Below are 24,988 nucleotides of genomic sequence, written 5' to 3' on the forward strand. Positions count from 1 at the left end.
AACTCTCGCGATAGCAGGGCCGGGGCAGGGGGGGTGCCCGCCTCTCCACACCCCGGACCGGGCACGGGCAGAGCCGTGCGGGTCCGGCGGTACCGGGGGAAGAGTTCGGTGGGTCCGGGAGTGAGCAGCGGACACCTTCCCCCTCCCCACCGCCCCCCCTACGGCTCCCGGGCCTTGCAGGCATCGGGGGCGGCCTCTCCGCTCTCCCGGTTCCGCCCCGGGGTGGGGTTTGCCCGCGGTGCGCGGCCGCACGTCCGCCGAGCTCCGCTGCTCCGCCTCAGCCGCGGCCTGGCCGCTGCCGGAGCCCCGTGGAGCGGGGAGGAGAGCCGGGGTGTCCCGGCCCCGGGGTAAGGCGAGAGCCGCTGCCCTGCTCGGGAAGGGAGGGACCGGGAGAAGCGGGCAGAGCGGCTCCGTGTCCCTCCGTGTCCCTCCGTGTCCCTCCGTGTCCCCCGTCCCGGCAGCGGGGAAGGAGGGAGCGGAGGGGTGGGTAGAGGAGCTCCGGGCTCTGTCCAAGGTCTCTCGGATCGCCTTTCCCAGCTCCAACGCTGGGATTCATCCCGAGGTAACTTGGCTCGGTTGCGGGGCTCTTCCCTTTCCTCCGCCCGGGGCTTCGCTCGGTAAGTGCCGGGGAGTCGGTTCCCTGCTCAAAGGGAGACCAAAGGCAGGGGAAAAAAGCGCTTTTTTTGTGTTTTCTTTTTTTTTTCCTTCCTTTTGGGTGGCTGTGGAGGGTGGTTTGTCAGCCCGGTAGATCTTGTGAATGCTGTGCTGGTATTTTGTGTGCTGCTTTTGCAGAATTATGGCCTTGTGTTTGCCACCGAGGCCTCTGGGGCAGAAAACAGAAATAATTGTACATTTTTTTTTCCCCCCCTATAACTGTAAAACCTTTAAAGTTTAAGAGGGGACTTGGTGGAAGCGATGAGCTTTGTTTCTATGGTGTTAGGGTACAAAACAACTTCCTGGAGTTTCTGATGTTAAAGAGAACTTCTGCCATCCTTAAGGAAGGAATGAGGAGGAGAAGCTGCAGCTGAAACGTGTGTACTTGTCATTTGTGTGTCAAATTCTGTGTTTTGGAAGCTTTCAGCAAGGTTCTTGTGTCTTACTGCCCAGAGATTTGATGGAATTGTTGAGAGGCTGCCTCCCTGGGAAGGAAAGGGTTCTAGAGCCTTAATCTTGCAGCAGTCCTTTCCCTCTCCCTTTTCTCCTGGTAACTTCAGCCAACTTGTTTTGTAACCCAGTGTTGTGAAGAGCTGAGTATTTGTACAGCAAGAAAATCTTTAGGAAAGTAAACGCATTTTTTTTCAAGGGGAAAATACATCAAGTTTAGTCCTGGAAATAAGCTACACCCCAAAACCATAAATTAATGTATTATCTTAGTAGATTTTTCTAACTCTGCTCCCAGTGTGAGTTAGAACTCAGCCTGCTTCATGCATAAATACAGTTTGTATCTTTACTGTCTGCTGGAGATGATGGGAGAACAAATAGGATGCTCTGAGAACCTGGTACAAAGCTAAGCTACTTCAAGCACTCAGAAGCCTTCTTTTTTAATTCCATTTTTTTAAAGACTGAATTTAAAGTTATGATCAGGTTTCATCTGTTCTGGGTATCTGTCAAACTGGGTATGGATGCAGGTAGAACGAAACTAAAGTCTCTGTCAGTGGTGGGTGAAAGAAGACCTGCTGGATTAATTTCTGGTGAAGTAATTCAAGCCATAAGATTCAAAACTCTGTAGGATTTGAATCGATGCTTTTTGTTACTGATAAAAACATTAATGAACATACTTGAAGCTGCTTAAATTTGTATGGACTGGAGGGGACTTCTAAAAAATTATGGAAATAAAAAAAATCAGTTTCTTCCAGGAACAGAGAATGCTTGAATCTGAGTTAGAACTCAGCCTGCTTCATGCATACATACAGTTTGCATCTTTACTGTCTGCTGGAGATGATGGGAGAACAAATAGGATGCTCTGAGAACCTGGTACAAAGCTAAGCTACTTCAAGCACTCAGAAGCCTTCTTTTTAACTCCATTTTTTTTAAGACTGAATTTAAAAGTCATGATCGGGTTTCATCTGTTCTGGGTATCTGTCAAACTGGGTATGGATGCAGGTAGAACCAAACTAAAGTCTGTGTGAGTTCTGGGTGAAAGAAGACCTGCTGGATTAATTTCTGGTGAAGTAATTCAAGCCATAAGATTCATAACTCTGCAGGATTCTAATCAATGCTTTTTGTTACTGATAAAAACGTTAATGAACATACTTGAAGCTGCTTAAATTTGTATGGACTGGAGGGGACTTCTAAAGAATTATGAAAACAACAACAACAAAAAAATCAGTTTCTTCCAGGAACAGAGAATGCTTGAATCTGAGTTAGAACTCAGCCTGCTTCATGCATACATACAATTTGCATCTTTACTGTCTGCTGGAGATGATGGGAGAACAAATAGGATGCCCTGAGAACCTGGTACAAAGCTAAGCTACTTCAAGCACTCAGAAGCCTTCTTTTTAACTCATTAAGACTGAATTTAAAAGTCATGATCGGGTTTCATTTCTTCTGTGTATCTGTCAAACTGGGTATGGATGCAGGTAGAACGAAACTAAAGTCTCTGTCAGTGATGGGTGAAGGAAGACCTGCTGGATTAATTTCTGGTGAAGTAATTCAAGCCATTAGAATCCTACAGAGTTTTGAATTTTATTGATGCTTTTTGTTACTGATAAAAAAGTTAATGAACAAACTTGAAGCTGCTTAAATTTGTATGGACTGGAGGGGACTTCTAAAAAATTATGGAAAAAAACCCAATTTAAAAATTCATTTTCTTCTAGGAACAGAGAATGCTAGAATCTGAATTGTGTTTTTTATTCCCAGGGCACAGGAATATAACTCACCACCATGGCAGAATGCTGGAGAATAATCCTGATACTACTTCTGGCAGCTCAGGTGCTACTGGGGGGAAATACCTTTGAGGAGGAAGAGGTACCTGACGAATGGATTCTTCTCCACGTTGTTCAAGGTCAGATTGGAGCAGGGAACTACAGCTACCTGAGGCTGAACCACGAGGGCAAGATCGTGCTTCAGATGCGGAGTTTAAAAGGCGATGCGGATCTGTACGTCTCCGACCTGACTCTCCACCCCAGCTTTGATGAGTATGAGTTGCAGTCTGTGACTTGTGGCCAAGATGTTGTCCACGTCCCTGCACATTTCCGTCGTCCTGTGGGAATTGGGATTTATGGGCACCCCTCTCACCAGGAGAGTGAGTTTGAGATGAAAGTCTACTACGATCGAACGGTGGTCCAGTACCCCTTTGGAGAGGCTTCTTACAACCCCGAGGAGATGGAGGCAAACCAGAGATATTCCCAGTCTACAGAAGATGAGTCTCAGGATGAGGAGTCTGTTTTCTGGACGATACTGATTGGAATTTTGAAATTAATACTTGAAATTCTTTTTTAACTCGACACACACCGGACTAAGCCACGCTTCAGCCTGTGAAACTGAACACGAGTGACTTGCTGTAACCTTTAATACTCTTTGTTATGTTGCCTGAGGAGGTTTTCAGGTTACTTTTTCTATACCAGAAAAGAAGTTTGGGGGGGAGGTAGGAAAAAGCCATATTTAATTTTCTATTGTCAGTCCTCCCCTCCACATAAAATGAACAGCAAGCACAGTATTTGCAGTGTTCTTCAGAGATCAGGGCTTGAAAATGAATGTACAGTTGGGATCTTGTTAAATTTATTTTAAACAGGTGTCAGTATTTTCTATTCCTTTTTTATAATGAAAAGTGAAATGAACTGCTGCACTTCTGTGCCCCCTCTCAGTTGAAGAGTGTATTTAAAAAGAAAATCAGCTTATTTTCTGAGTGACTGTCTCCAGTAAACCTCATTACCAATGCCTTTTGTGAGTATTCAGGTTGAGGTGCCAGGGATGAAGGAAGGAAAAGCAGTCACCTAAGGGGAGAGATGATCTGCATTTTGTCTGCTTGTGCTCTGCAGGGAGTCAGCCATCTGCCAAGCACTGCTCTGTCCACTCACTCATCACCTCTGCAAACCCATGACCCAAATCAAGTGCATGTCACTTCATCACTTGTGCACTGTTACCACAGCTTTCAGCTGTTGGTGTTTGTCACCACAACACTTTTCATTCCCTGGTGAAAGCCACACAGCACACAGGATCTTGAGCTTCAGAGGTATTTTCTTACACTTCCTTTTATAGCTTTTTGTGATTGATTTTTTTTTTTTATTCTTCCTAGTACATCTTTATGAAGAAGTCATTAGCTTGCAAAGAAAAATTCTGCTGAAAGGGATGTGTGAGCACACTTTCAGAAAGCCAGGTCATGCCAACTCTTCCTTGAAAGTTAGTTGTTTTCAGGAGTAATTTTATTTTCCTTGGATTGAGTCTTTCAGAATAACCAGTTGCTATGCAAATAGGGTATATTTAAATAGCTCTGTAATTTTCCTTTCACAGCTCTTACTGATGAGTGCACCAAAATAAACAAGTATGTACTTGTCACTCTAATTTTCTGTGAATGGTGCACATACAATTTCAACTTCATTACTTCTCTTTTTAAATGGGAATCTGGCTTGCCTCTTTCTATCTCAGCATCTGACAGGACATGATCAGTGACTTTTATCACAAAAAAGAATCATGATGTAGCCAAAATTAAAAGTTTATTTGGTAAAAAGAGAAAAAAAAAAGTGGTATTGTTCCTCTTAAGAGTGGTTGGTTAAATAGCACCAAAGTATCACTTTAATTGTGCAGTAAATTTGGGACAGCAAGTTTTTTGGGTTTTTTTTTTTAGCCCTCCTTGCTGTTTTTCCCCCTTCTTCCTCCTCTTCTGGGTACAGGAGAGTCTTTCTGACAACAATCACAAATCCAGCGACCTAAGGAAAGAAAGTTTGTTATTGGGAAGCTACCTTTGTTCCTCCCTCCTTTAGGTAAGCTCCTTTCACCAATCTCATAGGTGCTCCTTTCATAAAAACAATCCTTAAATTGTCATCCTGTCTGAAGGCAGAGAAAACAGCACCTAAAATTCACCTTCTCCTGCAGGCTCATGGCATGTAGCAGTTAGGTGGGTGAGCCTCCAGCAGTGCCAGCAGAGCTGAGGAGGTGGTTATTAGGAAAGCACTTGAATTTTGAGTTATATTTCCACATGAGCAGCCACAGTTTGAGGGGCTGGGCAGTTACTCAGAGCAGAACTGGCAGGAGGTGGGGGATGTTGCTCTTCTGCCCCAGGTATGGGGTTCAATTCCCCAAACCAGGGTCACTTATTTCAGTGCAGTCAGGCAGCACAGATGAAACTGCTGGCAGGGCTTCACCACCAGGCCTTGTGCTAAAACTCATTTACTGAGGGAACAAAAAAAAAAAAAGGGTTGAGCAAAGAGCAGAAGCATTTAACTGTTTGTATTACAGCAGCACAGATCATAAAGGCTGCTTTGGTAATTCTCCAGTTTTGGAGGCAGATGATCTGGTTAGTTTCTCTCCTGAGGTCAGCCTGGAAGTTAAATCAGCCCCAGAACCTGTACTTCCCAAAATAGAATATACAGTAGTTTGGAAGTACTGTAGTTACAGGGAATGCAGGGAACTTCCAGCCACTCAATACTTAGCCATGAACTTTGGATTTAGTATTACCCAAGAAGCAGCAGAACTACCACTTATTGACATGTCTGAAGCTTTCTTTACACTGCCTGGAGTTGGCCAAGTGGTGTGTGCAGGTAATGTAGCTCCAGGCTGCCTGACAGCTAGGTACTTGACTTCCAGCTTTGGTATTTAAGAGGAAAGAAAAACAAAACTGAGAAGGGTGTTTACAAATACTAAATTCAACATACTTTTCAGTTTAGAAACTGAAATAATAGCACAAACACTTTGTTAATGTGAAAACTATATTCCAGCAATATGCAGCAATACAGCCTCTTTCCAAATTAATTTCATGAAAAGAGGTTAATTATTCTCAGTATTCTGTGGACATGGAAGGAAAAAAAAAAAAAGAAACCTGACCCTAGTTCTGAGTGAGTCTGTTCAGATTCTGTTACAAAAGCCACTTGTTTTTCCTCTACAGGAACTGCCAGGTTAAACTGTGTACAACCAAATATGAAGAAATAAAGCTTATTAAAAAACCCAGGTCCTGCAGTCTGAATGATTTCCTGCCCTCTGGCTTACTCCTACCCTTCCCATCTGTTGTAAACTCTGAGCTCCAGTGCAATGGATGTCTGAACTCTGCCAGAGAGAGCCCAGGACCCAGAGGAGGTGGGTAGGGAACCATTTCCTGAAGGGATTTTCCATTTATTACCTGAAGGGATAGAGTCAAGGCCCACACAGAAGGTGTGATAACCACGGTCACAGACATCACAGAACATCATTTCTTCTTCATGGTGAGGCTCCCCACATATAATGCACGTTTTACACTCCATACATTGCCAAGGGTAAGTCTTAATCATAGCAACAAGCTCCGGGGTCATGTCAAGGCAAGAAGGGTGGCCTGGATTAAAACCAATATTATTACTGCTGTGTCTGAAATGAAACATCAAATCAGTTTAAGACCCTTTGCTTTTACAGATGCTGAAGCTTCCTGGTGAGATCCCACAGTGCTAACACCACGTAACATTAAAGAGGTGGAGGCCCAACGAAGGACAGGAAAGGGAAGTGAAGTGTTGGTAGAGAACTAAACACTTCCAGGAAAAGATCTGGCAAACAGAGTCCCTTAGGAATCTGCTTACTGTATGCAGATACTTACCACTGTTGTCACACTGGGAGCAATGTATAAGAGCTTCAGCTTTTCCTTTCTTGTTGGACTCCTTACCCTTCAGACAAATTCCACATATAGCATTTGGAATGACCTTTGGCTGGAAGGGTAGAAGAGGGCTATAAATTCATTCCAGAAGAATTGACAGATTTTACAGGAAACGTCATACATCTCCTCAAGTCTTAAAATTAACGAGCTACCTCTTAGGATGTGTGACCCCTAAAACACATGGCAACAACTGGGGAGCAGGAGCACTGAAAAAAATCCTAATTAACTACATCAAATTCTGCATTTGGCACACCTGGTGAGTTATACCTAAGTCAGACTGGAGCACAAACTTGTATTCACTTCTCCCCATGAATTAATCAACTAAGACTCCCTTCAGTGTAAATTAAATGTGACACAATTAAAACTTTCAGCATTGCTTTCCAGTATAGAATAACTTTATCCTGGAGATAGAATAATCTCCATGCATATTTCTTGTTTATTAATAAACACAATTTGCCTTATATTTGTCCCTAAAGACAGCAAATCCATTACAAAAGCAATAACCTTGATGTCTCTCTCGAACTATTTGCTTTGCTAAGCTGTAAGAGCTGTTTCCCCACTCTTGTATCCACTCAGAATCACTGCAGGAAACACACCCCTTGCAAGTCACTGGTTACACATTCACCACCTTTCTAAGGGATCAATCAACTGGAGAGTATTTGGGTCCTCCAGACCCATTTAAAAGGTAATAGAGAACTAGCAGGCTGTCCCAGTAACATTTATTAATGTATTCTGTGATGTGACCCAAGAGAGACCCCCAACAGTCTGATCTGGAGCAGAACCAAGGAAGAATTAAGGCACCATGAATTTCAGAAGCTGCACTCTTGAGGTTTGACCTCTCCATAGCTGAATTAGTGAGAAATGTGGTTTAAAGTTAATAATACAGCACTCACTGATGTTAAATCCCCTCGTGCCACAGGTCTAAAAACCTGCTGCTGCAAAGATGCAGCTGGGAGGGGGAGTTGCTCAAGAGATTCCTTGTTCCTAAGGAACTAAAAGGCTTTTCAGTAAGCAAGGAGAGTTCCAGCCAACTACCAACCACACATGGAGAGCAACGTGAAGTTTAAGAATAAATTTTAAATGTGAAATCAGAACTATTTATATTTGAAAGAAATTAAGAGTTCTTCTGCAATACAACTTCTCTTTCAGGGTGTCTATTTCCCCAGAGAGTTAAGCAAAATAATTAAAATTTGAACTCTTTTTCTAAGTGGTCAAGGCAGATTGCTTTATGTTTTCTGAAGTGTTCAACATGCTTTTAAAGTTACAACGTGGTGACAGTCTGCTTCACATTGTCTGGTGTAAAGAATTTATTTAAGAAAATGAAACACCATACCAGATGTTTATAGGTAACTTCCTTCAAAAGATGACAGAGGCATTCATACAGACTTTTTTTTGTTTATTAAAAAAAAAAAAAAAAAGCAGAGTCCACCTGTTTTATACATAAATATAATAAAACAATAAAAGAAGTCTAACATTCACAAATGTCTCTACAAAATAATAAATATAATGGAAGCAAAACCACACAAACTCTTGTACTGTTTCCTATATGTCCTACATGTATACCTTTATACCTTGCTCCTCCCAACAAAAGGGCACAATGCTTAAACCTTGTCAGTGTTGCAGCACTTACCCTTCCATTGTTCAGGCTACATTCTAATTTATTTTTAATTGTGTTTTTAACTATTTCTAAGCAAACTTTCTAGAATAACAAGTGCACTTTTCTAATCAGACTTCTAGTTTGCTCTGGATTTGCATTTTGCTGCCCTTAACAAGGCAGCAAACTCCCTTGTACTCCAAGAAATAACTAAAGTGAGCTACTTGTTGGTCACTGTACCTGCCTGAGGGCACGTGCAGTTACCACTCAGATACACATCAACCTAAACACAGATAGAGATGCATTTCATAACAATGCTTTTATCTATTCTTACTTCACTAAACTGTGTTCATCAGAAACTGTGCATGTTTGGGGGGGAGGGTTGAGAATCACAGCCTATGAATAAAGTTCCAACAGTATGGAAATATTTTTACATAAATGAAAAAAACAAATTAAAACCAGAAGACTATTCACATTTTGAGTTCTAGCTCCATAAATGGCTTTTAGAAATGCTGTGAAAAAAAGTCTATCAGACCCAAGTGAGAAGTCATCACATCTGATTATATTTTGCTTTTTAAGTCCTCATCTTGCTGGGATAAGGAAGGGAGAGAAAAGGAATGCAGGGTCCAAATGATGACTGCCTGCTCTGTAAAGTTTCACTTCCATGCTGCTGTGGAAGTCAGCATTCCAACCACACCATTTTTACAAAGGTCCTATTCTGAATGCAAAGCATTCTGTTTCCATATAGAGTGACCCAAAACAGAAGTGCTGTAAAATAGTTTCTGACTACATTTCAGTTTTATGTGCAAAAAATCCCCTGTACTTTTAACAGTACCCCGTGTGTGCAATTGTAGCAGCCAGTCCTGCAGCAACCAAGACTTTTGCTACTTGTAACACCACAAAATGTAAAACACACCCTGGTGGTTCTTTGTTAAAGAACTGACCTTAAAAACGACTCCATATAAAATACATTCTTTCTCTTACTCAAAAATAACTGGGTGGAAATGTGTGAATCCTGTCCATCAGGTGGCTATAACTATACATTTGTATGTGGATGCCATAGCAATTATCCTTCAGTTTTAACTACATGTAACCAGAAGATTCTACAAAAATAGGCAAATATCAGAGAACAATACAGAACAAAAGTATTGCAGAGATTTAGAATTCACAGGGACACTTTAAAATCAGCTCAGCTTTAAGCTCAAAGTGCCTTAACACTTAGGCACATATGGTATATTTCATTATCTGGTGATTTTCTAGACTGACAACCAAGAATCTTCCTGTCCTAGCAGTCAAAACAGCTGATGCCATTGGGTTTACTGAAACATTTCAATGTTTCCACAAAAAAGGAAGCCAATCCTCTCACCCCCCCAACCATTTCCAAAATACAAGGCTCTAGACTACTCTTGAAGTCCAGTTGCAAGAAGTTCTGCCCCATCAGTCCTCTTCCTATGCACTCAAAAGCTCATTAAATAGATTGGACTAATCAAAGCCCCAGGTGTCTCACAGCTAAGAGGCACAGAACCTCTCATGTTAAGTAAGACAAAGCTAAAACAAAAATTAAATGCCAAGCTCCATCTTTGGATTTCATACCCATGGGAATACTGGTCTGCATTCTGAGTCTACAATAGCTTCCAAAGTTTTCTATCAAAAAAATAAAATAAAATATGGTAGCACAGTCTAAATCTCCATGGTTTTCATATTTCTTAATAAATCCCTTAAAAGAGAAAATGCAACTGGAGCTTGCTGTCTGTTATCAACTTGTACAGATACTGTATGCAGAGAAAATTTACCAAAGCTGCCCAATTCTTGTTTGAAATCAGCTTAAGTAATAGTTTATTCACTATTCACCTGGGAAACAGAAGCAGTAAATATTTATGAATATAAAATGCAAGCCATCAATAGCTCACTTTCTCCCAGACAGCTTCTCAATGCCTACAATCTCACTGACAAAAACGTTCCTCATCCCATAATCTCTCTCAACAAGCATTCCTGACTGCTGAGTGCTTAACCCTACCTGACTGTAGGGTTTTCCCTGTTGATGGATCTATTCCTGCTCCCACCTCACCAATGGAAAATTCTGATTCCAATCAGTGGAACAGGACTAGGCAATCACATGCTTTAAAAGCAGAACTAGCAGAACTCAGCACATAAATAAGGCATGTCATTTCCCATTTCTTCTGAACAGTTTGGGGTTTTTTTAGTTATTTTTTTTTTAATTTAAACCTTAGTTTCAGTTAAGTTTTGAAATTATTATACAGTAATACTGATGATTTGTGTCCTAGGTTTGGCAATCACTGCTTGACTGCTGAAATGTCCTCACATCCCCATCAAGTTTTTAGCTTGGATAAAAGCATATTGCCCACAAAATTCTCTACATAGCATGAACTACATAAAAAGCTACTTGCCATACACAGTGGTTATGTAGTGTTGCCTCTACAACTGTAGTAAGCTACTTGCCTTCCATCCTATACATCACAGCATCTCAGGATGAAAAGATTATTTTAAATGAGTGTTGTAACAACATGTTCACACAGCTGCACTTGAAAGCACTGATCTCTTGGTATGCTGCCACGTGAAAGTGTAGAGGAAAAAACAAAAAAAAAAGGATCCTGAATGCTAGTTTTACACTGGCAAGTTCAAACTCTTGACTGCTGATGTCAAGGCAGGCAGAAAGATGCAGAGTTGCAATGATAAATCCACAATGGATCTTTCTGCTGTCACTGCCTGGGATTCTGAGAAGCTACCAGAAACAGAGGCCACTGTACAGCTAGGGGAAAGGAAAGTCACACATGAAATACAAGCAAAAAGGAAATAAGGAAGCAAACAGATGGAGCACACAACAGGAGAGCAGCTAGTGAAGTACAGCAAGCAGAAGTTCCATATTTTTTTAAAAAAACCAAAATATTTCAGGGAGAGGCTGGTCAGGAAAGCAGTTCAGTCACGGGCTTTTTTCTTCTACCTTGTACCCAGGAACTGATTTGGATAAAACAGAACGTTTGGAACCATCTTTTCTTGGAGTAGAACTTTTGTCTCTTGTTTTTTGTCTTCCCTGAAAAGAATCCTCCTGGTTGTCTGTGGCGCAATCACCTTCAGATACATTGCCAGACGAATTGTCCTATAATAAAAATACCATAGCTAGGTTTTTTATTTTTGGGGGGATAGACAGACAAGTCTTTCCTATGCCTTAGAGCCAGGTGAAAGAAGGAGAAATCTTTCCTTCTGCAAAAGCATGGGGTATATCACAGTCTACAACACCATTGCTCATAACCTTCATTCTCTCTTTTACTGGCACCAGCAACACCAGTCATGTTTTCCAGCTGGTTTTGATACCAGAGTGAGGAGCACAACAGTGTAATTCTTTGAACCATTTTCCTTTACAAGTCAGCAAGAAATCTGCTATATGCAAGAGCTTGTTTTACAAAGGGCCAGCAAAAAAAAAAGATAAAAGTTAAAAGTGCCCTTACCATGCATTTAAAACCAGAGAGCACTGCTCAAATCAAAGCTGTGAAGGTTTTTTGTTTGGTTTTTTTTTTCGTGCCACCCTCATCTACTGTTTGCACCAGGAGCAATCTGAATATTTCATTTGGGCTGCAGCAGAAGAATGCCATCAAAGGCAAAGCACTTCAATATTTAATATAGACCCAAACAACAGAATTTATGCTGCAGTTAAAGCTTTTTTTTTATTTTTTTCTTTTTATGTGAGGAATGGGGAGGCAAGAAAGAGGGGAAGAGGTTCAAAGAGGGTGAGAGATCAATGTAAGCATAATTAAAAGCAGCAGCACCAGATTTTTCTCAGAGAAGTGTTAATGAAGGCCTCCAAAAAGCTCCAAGAGAAGGCAATATGACTAATCATATATATTACAATAAAAACCAAAAGGCCAAACAGCAGTGTGCCCTCCAGTTAAAGGCATCCTGTACAAACATAATAGCAATCAGCCTATGCCCCAGAGCCTAAAATAAAAAAATAAAATAAAATAAAACAGACACAGGGCAATGGGAGGAATAAAACACAAAAGTAAGGCAAACTGGCAAGAAATAGTACATTTCACCATTATTTTAGAAGAAAGGTTATTTAGGACAGGCCCATTGAAACAATTCAGAACAGGAAAATTGCTTTCTGACTCCAGCTAGGTGGAGGGTGAAAAAGCAAAAAGCATAAAGCATACAGCAGGACTCACCAGGGAGATCTCAGGAATGGTAGGTAGCCCAAAACTCAAGAAAAGAGGATGGAAAAAATTGCCCACCTTTATTTTCAGCAGGTGTTTTTCCTGAATAATATGCCCCAATGGCTAGCAAAGAACCCCTGTTCCTACAGCCAAACCAACTGCATGGGAATCTCACCTGAAATTTCCCCTACCCTTTTCTAAAACATTTTCCCTTCTGCACTCTGTCACTAAAAAGACTTCTGAACTTTGTGGAAAAGGAAAGGATAGTCTGCTCAGCTTGATTACTTTACTCTTAAGGGGAATGGAAGTCAGTGAAATAGTGGACTGGGGAGAAATAAGACTTGCTGTAAAAAATTGGAGCATGATTACACCAAAGTTTGAGCAGGATTACACCTGCCAAGTGTGTATGGCAGGTAAAGAGCTGCTTTTCACCCTGAACTAATTCCTGTTATCCCAGCACTAAAATACCAGCTGGCAGACAGGGCACAGAGCAGGGGTAGTTGATATTAATTTATTTATTGGAGTTGATATTGAGCATGCTAAGCTTAGACAAATTTTTTTCTCTAAAAAAAAGCAAGCAGAAAGGCTGTGTACACAGCTAATCCCTTCTTAGCCTACAAGCTCACCCTTTCCTTTCTTCCTCAGTCATGAGTAACAAATACACAACCCAAATAAATGCTTACTTGCCAAAATTTAGCATTATACATACCCACCATCTAACATGTTCATCAACTGAACTAGAAACTCTTAAATGTATCTGTGATTTTTCAGTCTTAAGGTTAAACTTCTGGGAAGTGGTTTGCACCAACATACTAACCACACCAATATATAAACAGTTCACTTGTGCTCATCTCATCCAAAGCTCAACTTTTGAGCACTTAAAAGATTATCAAGGTAGTGAAAAGGTTTGTGAGATTTTCCACTAACTTTCAGTAATAATTCTGTGTTTGTGTAAACAGAGAGAACACAAACATCTTTTAAAAGATGTATTAGAAAGCAAAAAACAAAACCAACAACCTAGTGCTTTTTATTTTGTCTTGAAATTGTACTAAACTGTTTCTCTTTTGAGTACTTCCTGCTTCTACCTGACAAGAAAAAGCCATCAGGCTACCAGTGTCTTTACTTTAGTGACAGATACTGTGGGATTTAAACACCAAAACATGCTGTGACCTGAACTGCAGAATCCATTCCCTTTAAACATTTCCCCTGGTGGAAAAGGTCATATCAAAAACCTGCAGTTGGGAAGATTCTTGAAGATTTCTTTCACAAGAAGGAAGAAAGGGCCTGAAATTTCAAGTATTTGTTTGATTTAGTTTCAAAATGGATCAGAATGGAAAGCTGGACAACAATGTTATAAAATAAAGTACTAAAAAAGGAAGCACTTCTGGTTTATGATTCTTCTTTGTTAAATACTCTACTAAGAAGTTACCAAAAACAGCAAAGTGAAGGGAAAGGACTTTTTTAAAGAATACTTTCAATTTCTCTCACCGAATTGCCTTTGGTTTTCCTCTTGTCATCACCTCTTCCTTCCTCTGCATCATCTGAATCTCCATCACTGTCCAAGGTGAGCAGCTCAGGATCCAGGGGAGGCTCATACAGAGCAGTGTTCAGTGGCAAGTAACGAAGTTCATCTGGGGAGTATCTTCACAAACAAAGAAAGAAACCATTTGTGTGCACTTTAGGCATAAATATTAAGTCACATAACATCAAAAGGACTTCTGTGAGACAGGAAGAAAAGCTCTTTTTTTTCCAGGAAGGCACATAAACACTTGCAGTACTGAAAGATTAGGAAACACAGTTTCTCTTCACAGACATTATACCATCTACTGATTTTTTTCTTTGAGTAGCAGATATTTGTGGTACCCAGGAAGGGAGTATCTGCAATGTTCCAAACATTCATATTCAGAAAAGGTCACTGAACACCCTAAACATTTGAAATCCATCCCTGTTGCTCAGCCCAGACCACACACTTTGTTTATAAATGTACAGTGCCTACTTAGCACCTGCACAGTTCTAACCCAGGGCACACAAACAGCAAGAGTCCAAAGCAAAGTAAGAAATATAATCATGTCTGAGAGATTTGGTCATTAAATGAGAAAAAAAGCAGCATATAAAAATATAATTTGAGACTGTGAAGATCTAATCACACTGCTTATAGTCAGCATCATGTGAAATCCACCCCCTTTGTTTTCTTTTTTAAACCTTAAATCCTAAGGTTAGAATCAAGAACAAACACTGTAAGGAGTAGAATATTATTTTGGTTTACATTTTGAAAGGTTCTGTCCTTCTTTAAGAAGGGCAAACACTTTCACTTGCACCAAGTGCAAAACAATCAAGATATTCAGTCTTTTTCATTCAATTAACTGAATAAAATGGAAGTCCTTCAAGAATATCCTGTAAAATGCACTGAAACAGAGAAAGACCCTGACAGGGCTAACTCCTGACAGGATTTATTCCTGTAACTTTCCACTGAAGCAGTGTGAACATCTTCTGTCTCAAAGATAATTGAAAGTGAAGATCATGCTCTTAAAACAAGCACTAAGGGTTAGAATCAAGAACAAGCACTATAAGGAGTAGAATATTATTTTGGTTTACATTTTGAAAGGTTCTGTCCTCCTTTAAGAAGGACAAACAGTTTCACTTGCAGCTTCTAAGTGCAAAATAATCAAGATATCCAGTCTTTTTCATTCAATTAACTTAATAAAATGAAGTCCTTCAAGAATATCCTGTAAAATGCATATTTGAGGAGGGTTGTATGCACAACAGACTGGAATGAAAGCCCTGTACAGGTAGGATGAGCACATCTTTACTGTACAGGTGGAAAGACTTAGGCAACAATTTAAAATCAGTTTATAGCTGTAAAGTGAGAGCATTCCCCCAGATAAAGCCTTAAATTTATGCAGAGAATCAAGTGCACATTTTTAATGGAATACAACACCTTTCTCTCCCAGTCACAAACCCCATGAGAAATTCAGCCCACAGGGCAAATCAAATCAGTTTTTTAACTAAAAATTTGATTCAAAACAGGACAGCAAGACTGTCACATGAAAAGCTCAAGATCACAAGGCAGCATTACAACATTTTGATAGAGCAACATGAATCTTAGCACACATGCAGAGGCAGATGTGAGGGTTGCAGGAGTGATATCATTGTCTCCTTTTACCCCAGTAAATAAATATCTGAGCAGGCCAAACCCCAGCCCACTGCAACACGTCAGCAGGGACAGAATTCCTGCTGCCAGCTGTTTTGTTGACAAAAGCTGCCATGCTGTTAGACTAGTAAGTGTCTCAAGCACAAAATTAATTCAAAGCTTTATAGTAAATACATTGAAAAGTGCAAGAGATTCAGAATTAGGATGTTTATAAAATACCTTTTGTAGTACTCCTGGAACTGGCCGGGTATGAGAGCCACTGGGTAAGGACTAACCTTTGTTCTCTCTGTAGGCAGGATTTTGTATTTTCCTTGAGGGACCTGGATAATCTGTGTTGTTTAATACAAAACAATGGTGGGTTTGTGTCACATACAAACTTTGGAGCCTTCCTCACCACTTTTGTCCCCCTGCCCTTAATATTTTTTAAGCAGCCAGTAGTTGGAACCTGAGCTCTCCCTTGGGAATTCCAACTCCTTAAAAAGGTAAAAGATCCCAGTCACAAACCAGTATCACAGATTAAGGCTGATCACTAGGTACCCAGTTAACTGCAGGAATACTAGGTAAGAGTACTGCTTATAGTATATTATGTAAAATAACTTAACATTTTAAATCTAATAATTGAAACAGTAAATGTTAACTTTATGACTGGCAATTATTATCATTGTTGGTCCACAATGGTAGAACTTAGCAGGAATCTGTCCATCTAATTCTGAAACCAGATTGTACTACAAAAAATTCTCATTATTAATATAAATACATGGAAAGAAGCAGCTTACAGGGGAGCCTTCTTTCCCTTATGAAGAAAGAAACCTAATTACCTACTATCTTGTCTCTAATAAGGGTCAGTGCTAGAAAAATGTAAACTTCTCAGAACAAACTGACATGATAATTTGCACAGTGACATTTTCTGCTTTGCTGTCCTTACAGAAGAGCAGTTCTGCTTCAAAATGCCAGCAAATTTTATTTTTTTAATCAGGCATAGAAGCATAAAATGTATCTAATACAAAGATAATATAATGCCTAACAAAACCAGGACCATAGTATTGACAGGCAATGCTCTTTTAGAGGATGAACTTTTTTACTCCAGAGAGTTAAAAAGCATTAGCCATTTACATTACTAGATGTAACAGCAAGAGAAACTTCTTTCTAACCTAAACATTCCTCCTAATTTTAGGCTGCTACCAGCAGGTTAAAGACATGATATCAAAGTAAAACTAAAACTTTTAAAGCTTCCCAAGTACTTTCAAGTTAAAAGGTTTTCACATTAAATATTTGAGATGATTATTTTTAGCAGTATTACACATTTAACAGCAAAACCATGCAAGTCCCTAAATGTCTGACACAAGACAAACTAAAGCCCTTGGTAATAAAATATTTAAATGGTACCAAAAGCAACTTTGCTAAGAGAAGCAAGGAGCTACCTATTGGCACTGATAAGAAGTTTAAATCTGCCTACATGTGTCTGCAGATCAAAATAAGCTCTTCTTTCTTCCATCCGCTCTCGGTTTAAATTACTGTTGAATTCTGCAGCTTTCTTGGCAGCTTTTTTAATATATTCTGGAACTTTGCTGGCTTCTACTTTCTGCGTGTTCTGCTGCTGCATTTGCTGGAAGAAAAACAGTTCCATTAATTCAGGAGCAAGGCTTTTTCTTCCCCTCCACACTGAAGATGTGGTTGAGTTCTAGAGTTACTCACAGAGTACTCCTTGTAGTGGTCGGTTATGCGCTGCCGTTCCTTCTCCTGCAGGATGACAGAATACTCAGCATGTTTGGCAGGGTACTCTTTGATCATCAGATCAATCACTTCATCGCTCCTCAGAGCTGTTAGACCTGAAAGAGAGAAAAGCAGTGATGATGCTAGCTGGCAAAAACACGCTCCAGGTGATTTACACCCCAAAATGATGGAGCTGTGAGGCACTGCTGTGAACAAAACCTCTTTCTGTCCCCTTTGAGGAGGGGATTTGTGCTGTTTGGTTTTTAGGGGTGATGAGGAGTTGGGCCCCTCAGCTCAGGAAGGAGATTGAGGTGCTGGAGCAGGTCCAGAGAAGAGCAAGGAGGCTGTGAAGGGATCCAGCACAAGTGCTGTGAGGAAGGGCTGAGGGAGCTGGGGGTGTTGAGGCTGGAGAAGAGGAGGCTCAGGGGAGACCTCATCACTCTCTCCAAGTCCCTGAAAGGAGGTTGGAGCCAGGGGGGGGTTGGGCTCTTTTCCCAGGCAACTCTCAGCAAGACAAGAGGGCACAAAAGGTCTCAAGTTGTGCCAGGGGAGGTTTAGGTTGGAGATGAGAAAGAATTTCTTTCTGGAGAGGGTGATCAGGCATTGGAATGGGCTGCCCAGGGAAGGGGTGGATTCTCCGTGTCTGGAGATCTTTCCAAAGAGCCTGGATGTGGCACTGAGTGCCATGGGCTGGGAACTGCAGCGGGAGTGGATCAAGGGTTGGACTTGATGATCTCTTCCAACCCAGCCAATTCTAGGATTCTACTCAAGGCATTGAGGCTCATTTCTTGCTGACAGCTACATATCCCTTCAAATTTACTCAGCCACCTACTGCACACACCTGGGAGGCAGAATCTGTGTTCTAAGTGGCACCCAGGGAACTCCCTGTGTGTTTCCAACACTGGCAAAGTGTCAGTTTCATTAATTTGCAGAATCTGGACAGAAATTAGGTTTGCATAACCTCTCTAGACAAAATGGGGTAGAACCACTGGGAGGGCAACTCAGAGCAGCCAACTGCACACAGGCTCCTGCCTCCCCACCAAAGCATTTGGATTTCACAGTTCAGAATGCTTCAGTTTGCAAGTTCTCCTTCCAAGGTTCCAATGAAACCAATCTCCAAACACTGAGAGCAGAATGAGGCCACCACTGATTATAAATAAGTAATAAATAAGTAATCAGAATAGACTAACAAATTATTTTTATAACAGATTTGCAATACTGAGTTACACAAATTCATACTCAACTTCAGCTGAGTGATGTAAAACTTCTCTATCAAACTGAAACATATTTTCAGTGATCATTCAAATTTTATTTGCTATTTTCACTGAAAATATCACAAAAAAGTTACTATCAAAAGTAACTACTAAAAAAAGTTACTGCTTTTTGATACTGTAACAAGGATTCCACCAATTGTTTCCTTACCTAGTGTGCACTGAGTCTCTGTGATAACGTTTAGTTCTCTGAGGTAGAGCTTCTCCTTGTGAGAGAGATCTCGTCTTTCTAAATCTCCAAAGAAAAAAAACCAAAAAACAAACAAAGCAAAAAGCAGCAATAAAAATGTGTGCAATTACTCAAAGAATTCTGACACTTGTATTTCCAAGCAGTAAGAATCTGTGTGATAGCACTATTCCTATAAACACAGTAATTATATAAATTAATTCAAAATTAATATACACTGTAGGGACACAGACAAGTTTTCTGAGTACTCTGCCTGTAGAAATACTTCAGAAATACTGAAGAAACCCAACAGATGAGCTGGGATGCAGAAAATATTATCAAGCAATGAAGGTACATTCTTTTTTTTTCTTTTAATATGTCCCTTAAAATAAATCCCATGAATAAAGAACCAGATTTGACAATTCTGAATAATTAAGGCTCAAATCCTAGAACTTCTCCCAACTAATGTCTGAAAATTCTTCCATGGTGGGGAAATGTGGCCCCAACTCAGGAAACCAGAATATAGAAATAAAACTACATAGCAAGAAATCACCAACAAAATACTTGAAAGTAAAATTGAGGTCAAAAAGTACTTGGTGGTTTAACCCACAAACCAGATTTGTTCACACATTTTCAGTGGCAATAGCAAATTTTTAAAATACTTTGAAGACCATAAGGAACAAAAGTGAGAAGTACAACATACATAAATCAGATTTGCTTTTGAAAGGGTCTTTTTCAAATCACTTGGCTCATGCTATAGTCAAAGGGACACAGATTATAACCCAGCTGTACAAAAGGGAAAGGATTTTTACAAGAAAAACATTAAAAATAAATACCTGGATATTTCCTTTTAAAGGAAGTCACACCCAAATATTCACTGACTTGCTCCTGAAGCATATAGTACTCTCCTGTTTCATCTGGTGGCCACTTGTATTCTATCAGGTTTTCAGCAGGAAAATAGCTGTATCTAAGAACAATGGCACAAATCAAAGCAGTTTTAGGGATACATCTATTTCTAGACACATCTATTTCTAGAAATTCAGTAATTCCTATTTCTGTGTCAATCAAAAGCATCTATGAAGCTGGATGGGTACTTCTGAACACTGTTAACTCTAGTAGTAACAATACTAGTTAACTCTAGTCGTAACAACACAGTAGTAACAATACTAGTTAAGTCTAGTAATAACAATACAGTAAGATTAGCAAGAAATAAGTGGGAACTGTAAAAAAATGATGTTACCCAAGGTCCTGACTGGAAGTTTCACAGCTCCTAGAACTGTCCCCTGAGCCCATGCGACGTCTCTTGGAAGGCTGGCTGCCATCATTGGAATTTTCTTCTGTGTCATCCTAAAAACAAAATGAAGAAAAAGATTAAATAATTCAGCAGATAATGTAAAATATAAAAAAAAATACTGCAAGGCAATCAATTGCTTAAATATTCCTGAGATCTAAGAATACTCCTTACTAACAACTCACAGGACCATCCAGGTGGTAAATCACCTTTGGCTCTGATGCTTGTAAAATCAAGAGAAAAAGGACTAAAAACAAAACAGGAGTTTATGGATGTATAGTTAGAATGAAAGGAATGGTCAAAAGTTTACAGCAAGTAATGGAGATCTGTCCTTCAAGGAGAAAAAAAACAAAAAGACAAAAGCTGAAGGTGTATTGCAACAGATCCAAAAGAGAAATCTCATTTTCAGACCAAAGTTATTAAAAAGGGAACATTTAGAAATTAACTTGCAAGTTATATATATAAATATATATATAGTTATATATATAAATTCATATAAGTTATATATATAAATTCAGATTTTATTATACCTATATAAAGAAAGGGAATAAAAGCAAAAGAAAAAACTTTAAAACCAGAACCAACCTGGCTAATTCTATGATTCTATGATTCTATGATCTAACTTTGGCTTTCTTGTGCTTTTCCCTGCTTTGCTGGGGAATAAAACTCCACAAAACTCCTGCTCATCATTAGCAACTCCCAAAGCATTAAGAGTTCAACCTTGCATGATTATAATTGAGAAACAGAAGTCAGAACTGTTCAAGTGAATCACTTACTGTCACCAGTAGTGGAGACAAGAAAAAGGCAGCTCTAAGTAATCTAAATTCTGAAGTGAAATAGTATGAAAGAATCCCATTTCATAACTTCAGTGAAAAGTTTAAGAAAGAAGAATTAACCTGTCAGAAATAAATGGATCAAGCCCACGATTACACTGAAGTATAAAATAATGACAAAAAAAAATTATTAGGTCTACCCTAGCAAATGTCTCTCATTCTCATGAGCTTTACATATTACATCCCTTCAAGCATCATTAAAAAGATTCTAGCAGACTGAAAATACATTAATTTTGTTATAAGCATTTCACAGTACTATAATCAAGACAGGGCACAAGGAAAAGCCATTTGTCTCCTGCATTTTTAGTTTATTTGTTGTTTTTCACAACTCTTCACTTTTTTTTCTGTATCTTTCATGCAAGAATAAAAACTTAGTAGCAGAATTTCATGAAGCTGTGCTTGAAGAATCAGGAAAGCAGCACATCCACCAGCAGAATAGTACTAATACCATTTCCTAGTTTTGCTGAATATACAATATATAAACTTAATTAGACAAAACAAGTGTCAGTTCCAAATGAAAACAGAATCACACTACTTAGTGACCAAGCTAGGACTGTCAGCAGCCCATCTCTAAATTCCCCATGGAACACTAATGCATCAAATCTTTAAAAAAATAAAATAAAAGTGAACAGGGTCAAAGCTCCCATGAAACTTCAAGACATTTTTAAACGACAGATCTCAAGCTGGCAATTAAAAGAAAGTGCCTTGCATCAGCTTCTCCTTCTCCTTTGAAACTTTCTTTCATTAAATCCAGGACTGTTAAAAAAAAACCGAACAGCCAGAGCAGAGGAGAGATGAACGTCCCTTTATTTCTATCTTTGCTTTCTAATTTGCTGAAAACTTCAGAAAAATCGGTGACGTAGGCTCAGAGACTGAACCACTCTAGGAAGTGAGAGTGCTGCTTACAGAGGTCTTTGCAGAGAGTGGAAACATTTGCACTGCAACCTGAGGCACCCCGTGGAGTTCAGCCACGGATACTGCATCATAATAACAGCAATTCGGGGCAATCTCTCCTGGCTTTCTTTCCGTGCAAACCAAACATTGACACGCAAAAAAAGGAAAAAAAAGTCATTTTTCTGTAAAAACGATAGGTCCTGAAGCACTCAGGAGCACTACGAATTCCTGGGACACCCCTCAGTTGTCAGACGCAGGCACCGACCCTTCCTTAAGCAACCGGAGAGGCGGAATTACCAAGATACCTTCCAAAAAGTCGCTGCCGATTTGTACCCTAGAGTGGGGCAGAAACAGCAGCAAGTACCGGGTACCGCAAGCCCCAGCACCGCCTGGGAGGAGCGGGAACAACCCGCAGGCCTATGCGGAACCGGAGCGGAACCAGACCCCAACTTGGCCTGGGCCGGGCGCGACTCTCCGGCCCGCAGGCGGGAAGGCGCGGAACCACTTTTAGGAAGGAGGACGGACCCCGGGACACCCACAGGGTCTCCCAGCCCGGGGCACGCACCCGAAGTTCGGCCCGGGAAGCCGCCCGGATCCGGGGGGAGGCGTGAGGCGAGCCCGGGGGTTGGGGGGGTCACAGCACCCAGGATGGGGTGAGGGGGGGGGGGGGGGGGGTTGTGCGGGCGTCACCTCCCACCCAGGCAGCTTTTCCATCGCCGCCCCAGGCCTCCGCGCTTGGGCCCGCCGCTTCCGCGTCCGCCTCCCGCTCTCACCTTGAGGGACTGTGCTCCGGGGGTGGCCGGGTCGCTGTCGCAGAGCCGCGGGGACACCACCGCCGCCATGGCGGCCGCGGCGGGAGCCGCCGCCGGGGAGCTGAGGAGAAGCGCTGCCGCCGCCGCGCGACCCGGCCTCGCGCCGCGCCCGGCTCCGCCCCCCCGCCCCCCCCTGCTGGGGATAGCAGCGACCCCTACCGGCCAGCCGGGGCACGAGCGCGGCGCCTCGCTCAGCTCCTGCTCCGCCCCGCCCCGGGCAGCCCGCGGCCACCCCGCACCGCGCCGCCGGACCGGTACCCGCACCGGACCGGCACCACCACCCACACCGCCTCCCCGTGGGCCCAGCGCCGCCGCCCCACCGCCACCGCCGCGCCCTCCCCCTCCTCCTCCTGCTGCCGCCGCTCTGGCAGCCGCGCGGCCCGGCCGCGATCGCGTAGCCGAACCTCCGCGGCAGCGCTTGGTCAGCAGCGCGGGTCGGAGGGGCAGCATCCCCCCCGCTGGTCAGCGCCCAGCGGCGCCGCGGAACCTCCCAGGAGCTGGCACCCGGCTGGCTGCAGGGCTGGGCTGCTCCGCCGCCGGTCTCCCGTCTCCGGGAACGTCAGCCGGGGACGAGCTACGTTAGTGAACCATCAGCCCCCGCAGGAGGGGTGTACGGGGGGCGGGGGGCGCACTCGCCCCTGCGAGGAGGGCGCTTGACGCCGGCCCCGCCGCTGCGCGGAAGCGCCCAGCCAGCTGCGCGCCGACCGGCGTGGTGGGGCCGCGTCCCGGTGCGGCGGGGAAGGGCTGTCCCCGGCGGCAGAGACCCCCGGCCCGGAGCCGACGGGCTCCGCGGCCGCGCAAGAAGAACAAAGCACGAAGCCGCTCCCCGGCTACCCACGCCCACGGGGCCTTGGCCACCCGCTGCCTCACGACCCCCCCTTGTCCTGCCGGACGCGTGTGAGGGGACCCGAGGAAATGGATGGAGGTTTAGGCTGAATATTAGGAAACATTTTTTTTTCACTAAAAAGGCTGTCAAACGTTTGAATGGGCTGCTCAGGGCAGCGGGGGGTACCAGCCCTGGAGGTATTTAAATGGTATGTGGAGCTGGCCCTTAGGGACATGGTTTAGTGGTGAGATTCCAGTGTTGGTCAAAGGTTGGACTGGATGGGCTCAGAGGTGACTTCCAACCTCAGACATTGTGTGATTCTGGGATGCAGCTCCAGCTCTGCCAAAACCCAAAGGGCTTCCCGAGGCAGCACCACCACCCACCCGTGCTCTCAGGGGTTCATCTTCAGCTCCTAACAACACAAAAAGCTCAGGATTTTCCCCACACAGCAGATGGCTACACACTCCACAGATCTAGCAGTCTGATTTTTCAAAATATTGCAGTCCATGCCAATTCCAGAGCAGTCCTCAGCAGTGTCAGTACCAGCCCTTTTGTCATAGACTCATAGAATCCTAGAACTGGGTGGGTTGGAAGGGACCTCAGAGATCATCAAGTCCAACCCTTGATCCACTCCCGCTGCAGTTCCCAGCCCATGGCACTCAGTGCCACATCCAGGCTCTTTGGAAAGATCTCCAGACACGGAGAATCCACTACTTCCCTGGGCAGCCCATTCCAATGCCTGATCACCCTCTCCAGAAAGAAATTCTTTCTCATCTCCAACCTAAACCTCCCCTGGCACAACTTGAGACCTTTTGTGCCCTCTTGTCTTGCTGAGAGTTGCCTGGGAAAAGAGCCCAACCCCCCCCTGGCTCCAACCTCCTTTCAGGGAGTTGCAGAGAGTGATGAGGTCTCCCCTGAGCCTCCTCTTCTTTAGGCTGAACACCCCCAGCTCCCTCAGCCCTTCCTCACAGCACTTGTGCTGGATCCCTTCACAGCCTCCTTGCTCTTCTCTGGACCTGCTCCAGCACCTCAAGCTCCTTCCTGAGCAGCTGAGGGGCTCAGAACTGGACACAGGACTCAAGCTGTGGCCTCCCCAGAGCTGAGCACAGGGGCAAAGTCCTCCCAGCTTGGGACCCAATTCCATGCTTGGCCACCAGCCTGACCACAGCTGATATTTGAGCTTAATATCCAGAGAAGGAATGACAGAACACACACTTCATTCAAGGCAAAATGCTTAGAAATTTGCACAGATTTTTAAGGGTGCCGAAGATGACTTCCCTCCCAGTGGTGTTCCTACACAAACTGGTATTTTACCATAGGTACAACAAGAAAAAAAACCCATAAGAATGCTTTTAATACCACCAATACCTGCACTTTACTGCAAACATTCCTTAACACCTCTTAAGCATGCAACAGACAAGCAACGTTGAAAATTCTGTGAAATCTGGCCTCACACCAGCTGCTCCAACTTCCACAGCAGAGCCTTGTGACAG

At 42.5% G+C, this 24,988-nt stretch overlaps 2 protein-coding genes across 9 annotated transcripts; one reads left to right on the plus strand and one right to left on the minus strand.

Moving 5' to 3' along the window:
* The first annotated feature begins 41 nt into the window (after positions 1-41).
* C3H6orf120 (chromosome 3 C6orf120 homolog) lies at positions 42-4,786 on the plus strand. 5 transcript variants are annotated; one of them, XM_030446808.1, is made up of 3 exons: positions 42-347; positions 941-1,031; positions 2,860-4,786. In XM_030446808.1, the coding sequence occupies exon 3, from the start codon at positions 2,884-2,886 to the stop codon at positions 3,439-3,441; it is 558 nt and encodes a 185-aa protein (XP_030302668.1). In that variant the 5' UTR covers positions 42-347; positions 941-1,031; positions 2,860-2,883; the 3' UTR covers positions 3,442-4,786. The 5 variants fall into 5 exon arrangements, with proteins under 5 accessions (XP_030302668.1, XP_030302669.1, XP_030302667.1 ...); XM_030446807.1 differs by lacking the exon at positions 42-347 and adding an exon at positions 357-617; XM_030446809.1 differs by lacking the exon at positions 941-1,031.
* On the minus strand, positions 4,641-22,768 carry PHF10 (PHD finger protein 10). 4 transcript variants are annotated; one of them, XM_030446805.1, is made up of 12 exons: positions 22,631-22,752; positions 20,080-20,186; positions 19,676-19,806; positions 18,825-18,902; positions 17,385-17,518; positions 17,146-17,295; positions 15,909-16,018; positions 14,027-14,180; positions 11,332-11,487; positions 6,719-6,827; positions 6,275-6,463; positions 4,687-4,868 (listed from the first exon to the last, which is right to left on the minus strand). In XM_030446805.1, the coding sequence occupies exons 1-12, from the start codon at positions 22,697-22,699 to the stop codon at positions 4,783-4,785; spliced, it is 1,473 nt and encodes a 490-aa protein (XP_030302665.1). In that variant the 5' UTR covers positions 22,700-22,752; the 3' UTR covers positions 4,687-4,782. The 4 variants fall into 4 exon arrangements, with proteins under 4 accessions (XP_030302662.1, XP_030302663.1, XP_030302665.1 ...); XM_030446804.1 differs by having other exon boundaries at positions 18,825-18,908; XM_030446802.1 differs by lacking the exon at positions 11,332-11,487 and having other exon boundaries at positions 4,641-4,868; positions 18,825-18,908; positions 22,631-22,768.
* Positions 22,769-24,988: the final 2,220 nt, after the last annotated feature.

This window comes from Calypte anna, chromosome 3 (assembly GCF_003957555.1).
Source record: "Calypte anna isolate BGI_N300 chromosome 3, bCalAnn1_v1.p, whole genome shotgun sequence".
In the NCBI taxonomy this organism is placed as follows: Eukaryota; Metazoa; Chordata; class Aves; order Apodiformes; family Trochilidae; genus Calypte; species Calypte anna.

What these genes read in the sequence shown, in the direction of transcription:
- C3H6orf120 (XM_030446808.1), top strand. Translation starts at nt 2,884, where the DNA reads ATGGCAGAATGCTGGAGAATAATCCTGATACTACTTCTGGCAGCTCAG.
- PHF10 (XM_030446804.1), bottom strand. Translation starts at nt 22,699, where the DNA reads ATGGCGGCGGTGGTGTCCCCGCGGCTCTGCGACAGCGACCCGGCCACC. An exon ending in CTTTAAAAGGAAATATCCAG is followed by an intron (nt 18,909 to 19,675) that starts GTATTTATTTTT and finishes TTTTCTTTGGAG; the next exon opens with ATTTAGAAAGACGAGATCTC. An exon ending in ACCACTACAAGGAGTACTCT is followed by an intron (nt 17,296 to 17,384) that starts GTGAGTAACTCT and finishes TTTTTCTTCCAG; the next exon opens with CAAATGCAGCAGCAGAACAC.